This window comes from Fukomys damarensis, unplaced genomic scaffold, assembly GCF_012274545.1.
Source record: "Fukomys damarensis isolate Sample0158 unplaced genomic scaffold, DMR_v1.0_HiC HiC_scaffold_4, whole genome shotgun sequence".
NCBI classification, from domain to species: domain Eukaryota; kingdom Metazoa; phylum Chordata; class Mammalia; order Rodentia; family Bathyergidae; genus Fukomys; species Fukomys damarensis.
In genome coordinates this window covers 62,717,170-62,726,067 of record NW_022900916.1, presented here as the reverse complement: position 1 = coordinate 62,726,067, position 8,898 = coordinate 62,717,170, and the positions used below count along the sequence as shown (strand labels likewise).

The 8,898-nt window shown below is 38.1% G+C and overlaps 1 protein-coding gene across 3 annotated transcripts in view; it reads right to left on the bottom strand.

Annotated features, from left to right (window-relative positions):
* LOC104847884 (lanosterol 14-alpha demethylase) overlaps positions 1-8,898 on the bottom strand; it is a 30,686-nt gene that overhangs the window by 15,165 nt on the left and 6,623 nt on the right. For 2 of the 3 annotated variants that reach the window (XM_010603488.3, XM_010603486.3), the window contains exons 2-4: positions 7,166-7,264; positions 2,619-2,795; positions 687-813 (exon numbers count right to left, since the gene is read on the bottom strand). In XM_010603488.3, the coding sequence (XP_010601790.1) occupies positions 687-813; positions 2,619-2,795; positions 7,166-7,264 (403 nt within the window). Of the gene's footprint in view, positions 1-686; positions 814-2,618; positions 2,796-7,165; positions 7,265-8,876; positions 8,893-8,898 lie in introns of those variants that run through there. The other variant, XM_033758503.1, reaches the window with a different exon arrangement.

Here is an 8,898-nt window from a genome sequence, read left to right as displayed (position 1 = left end):
TTGAGACAGGGTCTCACTATGTAGTTGAGACTCACCTGAAACTCACTATGTAGCCCAGGCTGGTCTCCAACTCACAGTGATCTTCCTGCCTCAGCCTCCCGAGTGCTAGGATTACAGGCGTGCACCATCATGCCTAAGTCTTAAAAACTACCCAATTAATTTCCTGTTCTTTCATTCTACAGTAATTAAAAGAACATCCCATTAACATGTGGCTTTCCAATTAGACTGCCAAAAGGGAGAAGATCGTTAATACACTGGTCTATGACTGCTATAAACATATATTCACATATATTTACTAAGTTGGCATTCTAATTTGCACATCAGCTTTTTGTATGGTTAGAAAATACATCACATCAACTTTAAGGGTAAAAATAAAATCAGGCTCCTACTCTTCTCAGGGAAGCTGAAGCTCACCCACAGAGTGTGATGCCCTGGCTGTCCTGTGAGCAAATATTGCTCCCTGCTCCAGGGAGGGCAATCACCTCTGAAGAATACCTTACTGCAGTCTAGTAAAAAACTTGATTCACGGTAACAACTCCTTGGAAAGCAAAACACATCATTCTCATTAAAACCAAGGTAATTCTACATACATATATCTACATATATATGCTGTTTTATATTACTCTCTCTAGATTTCTAATCAGACAAGTAGAAATAACAGGACAAATGTAAAACATTTTGCTTACTTTTTTCTCCACTTTCTCCCCAACTTTGAAAGTATTCCAGTGTTTCTTTTTCAATTATAGAAACATACTGTTTAAAGTGGGCAATGTTAAGTCCAGTTTTTAATATTTTCTTCTGCTCTAAGAAAATCTAAAATAAAAACAAGGTTATACAGCATTAAAAAGTTTGTTACATCATAATTCGTTAATTCTAACTGTATAACACTCAAAGAAAGCATCCTGACAAATTGAAAAAAATAGTAAAAGAGTTTTTTAAAACTATAGCAGAGATGGCAACTTAAGAGCATCTATGCATTCATTTGAAGTAATGTGGAGGTCAGTGTCTCCTACCAGGGTCCTAGATGAATAAAGTAGGAAGCTCACACCCTGCCTTCCTTCCTACCTACCCTTTTCCCAGTCCTAACTCCACATCTTCCTTTTCCTATTCTGTTTGACTTCCAGTCTTCCAACCCAACTCAAATAACAATACAATTTCCTGAAGGTCCATTATAGTTTCATTCTATTTTTAATCCACTTTAACTTTTATTCTCCTCCATTTCCAAACAAATATTCCTCACTGATACTATCTTCCAGAATATAATGAGAATATAATCTGAAAAAAATAAATTTACACAAAGACAACTAATGGTTAATCCTTTGGGGGAATTATATTTTAAGAGTCTAATAAAATGGGAGAAGAAAAATAAGTAGATAAACCAAACCTAAGCAAAGAGATTTTCTGAGGGGTTTACTTTTTTTTTTTTTAATACTGTAACATTTTTTTTTACCTCATTGAATTTATTGGTACATTTTAGGTACACAGTACAGTTACATTCATCATTGGGATCTTGTACCTTTATATGATAGGTCTTGGTTCTCACTTTTCCCCTTGTCCCTGCCCTGCCTTCACCCCCTCCTACCATCCCCAAGGGGTTTGCTTTTGGTCTTGAGCAGTCATTCATTCTCCCCACTTCCAGGAATGATACTGAAAGTCTACATTTAACTGCTATACATGAGGTTATGGCTTGTGTCTAGATACTCCCCCAAAGCCTCACGAAGCCATGGAGAGACGAGGGCTTTTCAGTTGGCTGAATCTAGAGTGTGATTACTAAATCAATCCACTGAACAAAGGTTTGGCATAGTTCTGGCTAGAATTAAGGGTGTGAGTGCTATACTCTCCCTAGGGCAGGCAGCCTGCATAAAATATAAGGGACAGAAAGAATGTTAATGTGCCCTTGTTATCTGCCTGCTTACTGTGGGCTATTTCTCATCTCTGATGCCACTCTGCCATGACACCCTGCCTTAGAGCCAGCCAGCTATGGACTGAAATCTCTACAAACTGTAAGCCCAATCAACCTTTTCTCCTTTATCTTTGGGTGTCAGATATTTTGTCTCAGCCAGGAAAAAAGCAACTAAGACACTTGGGGACTGGGTTATGTGTTAGCCAAGTTCACCAAGCACCTGAGCTGGTTATCTAGGTGATGTTCTATATCAACTTATACTTTAAAAATTAACTTTAGAAGAGAAAAACACACAACAAACATGCACTATACCTAAGGAGTGCATAAGAAAGAGGATATCTGAAGTCAGCAATTTCTAATTCACAACTCTTATGCTAGAATTTCAGGGTAGGTAGGAAGAAAACCCTTTTAATGAAATAATGGTATTTCCTTATTACTTTCTCAAATCAAATCCCAATATGCTCTTATCACTGATTTCATTTCTTTGTACAGGAAGCCTGTTAAAATTATTTAGGCTATGCCAGCAAATATAAAATAAAATACACATTCCTTATCAGTTAGCACAGTTTTTCTCCTTTCATATGTCTCATGCACTTCCAGATTTTTTGAACCAAGGAATAAATTGTTTTTACATTGTAAGTGTGTAATACTACACTACTAGTTATAAATATTATAGTATAGATTTGTCCTTATTCAAAATAACAGTGTCACCTACTGCATTAGGCACATCATATGCGACTCCCTTCCCAAACACCGGTGTTGTCAGACGACTGTAGACATCTTCTGCATTCAGGTCTTCGTTTTTACTATTAAAAAGCAATGCAGCAGCATCGCTCCCCAGAAGGTAAGTAAACGTCTTGCCCACCATGGTAAAACTAAAAACCGGTCCATACTAAAGAGAGAAAAGCACTCATGGTGATGTTACCAAAAAAAAAAAAAAAAAAAAAAAAACTTTTTTTAAAAAAAAAAAAAAAAAAAAAAAAAAAAAAACTTCTTAAATCATATAATACATGGCCAAAAAAATAAAACATTCATACATCTTAAAGCAATTCTCTGCAACTTGCCACACTAACTGTTCTTGTACTTACCTAAATTTATAATTAGTTGCAAATTCAGTATAAAGACAACTGTTTATTCTTTTTTGTGGTACTGGGGATCGAACTCAGACAACTGTTTATTCTTTTTTCCACTTTTAATACTGAAAATATTTTCTATCATTTAAACATTAGTGATCTACTGTTTTCTATTATTACACACCAAGATGATAACTTAATTGCTTTTTCATTATTGGGCATATGGGTAATGCTGCCAGAGTTGCTTTAATAAATAATTCTGTAATGAATATCTCTAAATATACAACCCTCTGCTCTTTAACTGAAAATAAATTTATAGAGCAGCCAAAAGATACATCCTTTTCTATAGAACATACTATTTGAAGACACAAGAAGTTTATGGTGTTATCAGTTTTATATGATCTCATCAACACTGAATGATTTCATCTTGTTGTCGGTACACCTGTTAAGTGTTACAAGCATGCATTTATTATTGTTGTTGTTGTTGACAACTACACTTTAGGAAAATAATCATGAACAAAAATAATGTCCCTAACTCACAGAGAACCATCTCTTTGAAAGGATACAAATCAAGTAATACATTAACAAATGTAACATTGCAGGTGTTAAATACTACACAAAGAAAAACAATTGCGATGAGATAACCAGAAAAGCAGACCTAAAGAGGAAGACATCGGCACTGAGACCTGAAGGATGGCAACCAAGCATGCACAATGGTCTTGAATACGAGGGCAAGAAGGATGAGATGAGTCAAGGGTCAGGCAGAACCTACACCATAGAGTCTGGTAAGTCAGGTTGAAGAAGTTTTTGCTTACAGTCAAAGGGGCAAGGTTTATTTTATGTGGAAAAGACACATTAGTCTTTGTATATTTTAAAGAAAGATTCCTCTGACTGCTATACACAAAGGATGGAGGGATAAGAGCAGAAAGATGCCAAAAGACCAGCGAGAACCCACTGCACAACCATATGTTAAGGTCTTAGTACAAAGTAATGGCGGGGTAGCAGTCATAGAAGCAAATAGATAACTAAGTTATTTTGGAGACAGTCTGCAGAGTTGGCAATGGATTGAGAGAGTGAAGGAAGTATCAAAAAGGAATTTTATTTCTGGTACACTGCAAAACCAGAAAAGCAATGATAAAAGAATAAGATAGGATACCCAGAATCAGAGAAAGAAAAATCAGCAAATATTAGAAGTACTGGATTTCAGTTACTTTTGAGATAAATGAGAATCATATGGGAATTGGACATCCAGTTCATTAGCTCAGAGACCAGAGCCACAAACATTAATTTGGGCGTCGACATATGGCTGTGTTCGGGAGAAGCTAGAAAATTACCTAGAAAATAAAGGGATAGAAGCCCAGCATGCTGATATATGTGCCTGTGATCCTAGCACTCAGGAGGTTGAGGCAGGAGGATCACTGTGAATTCAAGGCCAGCCTGGGCTACATAGGAAGACCCTGTCTCCAAAACATAAAATAAAGGGATATAACTAACCTCAGTAACCACGCACCAACAATAAATGGTCAGGTCTCTGCCCACAAGTGAGTTAGAAAGAAACAAAGAGGACAAGTTTACTGATGAGACTTGAGCAAACTGAAGAGTAATTCTACAGGAATTGTAGAAATATAGAAAGCGAGCACAGACAAAGAGGGACAAAATGTTTAAGAGAAGCACTGCACTGGGCATGACAGTGCCTGCCTATTAATTAACCCAGCTCCTCTGGGAACAAATGCAGGAAGATCAGAAGTTTGAGACCAGCCTGGGCAACTTTGGGAGACCCTATCTCAAAAATCTGAAAAATAAAAATAATTAGGCTAGTCAACTCACCTAGCGTGTGTAAGGCCCTATGTTCAATCCCCATTACTGAATAGAAAGGAAAAATAGAAAAACAGTCTCACTTCTTAATGAGCAACACTTGAGAATTTTTCAGAAGAAAACAAAAAGATCCAACTAAGAGAATGATAGTAAAAGGTTTCTAAGACAAAAGAAAGTAATGAAGAGTTCATCTTCTAATAAGAGGCAGCACACTGCACAAAACTAAAGTAGTAGAATATAGTGAGCATAAGATTCTAGCGCCAGATTGCCTGGGTTCAAATCCCAGCTCCTCCACTTATCAGTGTGACTTTAGTCCTACAGTCAGAAAACTTAATCTTTCAGTGTTTCTGTTTCCCTCATCTATAATACAGTAAGAAAAATAGCACCCACTTCATAGAGCTGGTTAATACAGATTATATAAATTATATGTAAAGGACACTGAAGAGTGTCTCAGCCATAGTAAATGAGTTCTTTTCTATCATTATTATTACCAAAACATAGGCCCAGAAATCAGAACGTGTAATTTTGGCTTGGGCACTGGCTGGCAATGAGCCCTGGAACAAATTATATAACCTGTTTCTCAACTTTGTTATCTACAAAACTTACATATTAAGGATTCTGGTGGACATTCAGTGGAATAATCTATGCAAAGCACTAAATCCTAGCACACAGTAAATTTTATTATCACTATTATAGGAAGACAACAGAACACAGAGACAAGCAGCTTTGTATGTCTAAAACTGAGAACATGAGAGAACTCTCACTGAATGGTTTTTAATCTCTCTTTTTTTTTGGTACCAGGGATTGAACTTGGGACCTTGTACTTGCAAGACAGGCAGCGGCACCACTGAGCTAAATCCCTGGCCCTAATCAATCTTTAAATAGAAAACAAAAGTCATTTGCTTTGATGGAAAGGTAGAAAGATTTATAAATTTATGCTGGGTATGGTGGTGCTTATCCATTATCCCAATACTCAGGATGCTGAGGCCAGCCTGAGCTATATTGTGAGGTGAAGGCTAGCCTGAACTAGCTAGCAAGACCCTGTCTCAAAAAAACAAAAGAGAAAGAAAAAAAATTAAGACTTATAAGTTCAGAAAAGTAAAGACTTGAACTAGTTATTGAGATGAATGGAAAAAATCAGCCAATCACAAGAACAAAACAGAATTGTTCTGTAGTATCCAAATTTCATGCAAGGCAGGCAATCATGAAATAGGAAAAAAATCTGGTACAAGAAAGGAGAAAAATGAGTAACTGACTCCTCCCACCTTTGGAATTCTGCCAAGTAAGATGAGCAAAAAAATCAAGCTGCAAGGAAACTAAAGATCTTCGCAAGAATATAACTGAAATGATGGACCATGAACCAAAAGTAAAAAAAGAAAAAATAAAGAGGGCGGACAGATCAGGAGAAAACTAAGTGGGAAAAAGTAAGTGGGAAAGTGAAACAGATGATCTAATGAAATCAAGAATGATTATAATTAAAGGCATTGCACAAGCAAATGAGGATGAGTAATTTAAAAACTAAGAGAAATTTGCAAGGTGGAACAGGGAACAAGTCTGTGAGGATTAACCACTGTCATTTTACTGGATTGAGAAACACCTAGGAAATCAGTATACACAATTGTGAGAATTATCTGTGAGGGAGTTCCAGAGATTAGTGAGATAGCAAACTGGGCTGAGAACTACCTCGAGTGTAGCACCATCCAATAGGGCCTGGATGGAACAAAAAGAGCAAGAGGAGGATGCCCACCAGAACAATCTCTCTCACTCTGCTTTTTGGCTGCTACAAAATGAACAGCATTCCTCCACCATGCCCTTTTCAGTATGATGTTTTTTTGGCAGAGTCAACCAACCATGGGCTAAAACTTCAGAAAGCATGAGCTAAGTAAAAATCTCTTCCTTTATTCACCTCAGGTATTTTGGACTTCAAAGGAGGGCTGAAGAGTAAATGGTTTAAGTGATACAAGAAATCTCATTGAAAAGGAAAGGATTTGAGTGCTCACTGGTACTCAATGGGTCACCCAAGTGAAGAGTAAGTCACAGGAGAGGTACAGAAAAGAGATGTAAGGTTAAGAAATATGAGGGTCAATTTTAACTATAATCAATTTAGAACAGTATTTTTTAAACAGTAATTGCCAGAACTACAGGTTTCTTTGGGTGCATCTCAGGCTACCTCAGGACATGAGCAGAAGCTAAAAAGAGTGGCAGTCTACAAGACCTCTCCAATCTTAAACCAAGGTAGGTTCCATTTCATATTTTCTATACTATCAATAATCATAAGGACACAATTTTTTAAATGTTCTTCTATATAAAAGAAAAGTTTGAAAAGCACTTATCTAAACTAGTTTCTTTTTTTCTAATTATTTAGAAGACTCACCTTTTCATATGCATTCTCTAGGAACTCAATTGGATTTTTCCCAAATGCTACAGCATGCCCAAGAAATGGAATTGGGGAGAAAATGTATGGTGGAGTTTTCTACAAGAAAAAAACAACAAAAATGAAACTCATTTCTCATTTAATTTTAAGGAAAAAACAATTCAGTTTCATAACAAATTTAATGAAATTTTCCATTAATCCTAAAAAAAAATTACCAAAAAATAAAGCATCAAAAGTAATGTAAGAACAGCCAAACTGCCAGTATCTAGGGAGAATGTAGTTTAAAAGAACAAAAATTCAAAACAGTATACTCAAACAAGCACTACAATTTTAGACACTATCGTATTACTAGTGGCTCCAGATAGCCTAACAATTAGTAGTAAGAGTTTTCACTTATACCACCCTTAATTTTAGTCCCAGACTCTTTCCCCAAAGGAAACACCAAACAGTAACTTGACATAGGGAAATGTTTAATCTACACTTACAATGAAAAGAACACATCTCATACTTCTTTCACTGAATGAACTAGATCCACCAGTTTTAAAGGAAATATGTCAACTCTAGCAGAAATTCTCTATCATTCATCATAACTGTAGTTTAATGCTACAAAATGAGACCCACAGATTATAACATTAAGTCTCCTGGAAATCAAACCTACAATGATGACAAAGGATATTTCCCAGATGTCTGAGGTGTCAAATAGAAAGCACCCCTCAAATTATAGTATGAACAACTTTAAACGCTAAAGATAGCTTTGTCTTCCCAAAGACAAGTGCTATTTCCTCAAAAATGTGTAAACAGGGCATGTTGGCGCACGCCGGTAATCCCAGCACTCGGGAGGCTGAGAGGTAGGAGGATCGCTGTAAGTTCAAGACCAACCTGGGCTACACAGTGAGTTCCAGGTCAGTCTCAACTACATAGTGAGACCCTGTCTCAAAAAAAAAAAAAGATAAAGGTTGGGCTTTTAACGACAGTATACATTTGTCAAAACTCATAGAATTGCAAAAAAAAAAAAACCTGCATGTGTAGGAACAATAACGATATTAACTCTAGCCTCATGCCTGTTATTGTTCAAACAAAAATTTAAAAGCTACTAACCCAGTGTTCTTAGCCTCTCCATTCCACTGTCGGTAAAAGGTAGTTTTCAAAACCTAGTGTTGCTTGTTAAGGGTGAATTCATCAAATACATTTGGGAGGTTTAAAGCTAGTGGCCAACCCCTAAATTAGAGAAGCTGGTATTTTAACCACAGGAAAGCCCTTCCGGCACTCGTTACTCCCCTCTACCAAACTGAACACCTACGCCTGGACACCGACGTACTTCGCTAGCGGGCAACTCCACGGCCGCAGGACACCGAGCCGCACGAGGCAGTCTCCAGGATGATGGCCACCAGGGCCGCACCGCCAACAGCATCACCATCAAGGCCGTACGTACCAAGGGCCCCAACTCCCAAGGGCGGCCAGCACGCCAGGCCAGCCCGCAGAGCCGTCACTGACACCACAAAAGCTGCATGCAAGGCCCCGCCAGGATCAGACTCGCTGGCAGGGAGATCACAGCCCCCAACACTGAGGCCGGCAAGGCCACGGAAGTCGCGACAGCCAGCGCCACGCTGTGACCACGACCACCACACCCCACCTCCCGGCAGGGCCGCGAAGCTGCCACCACCACCACCACCACCGGCCTCCCTCCCGCCGCACAGGAAGAGGCACGCACCGCTCCGACCGGCAGGTGGACC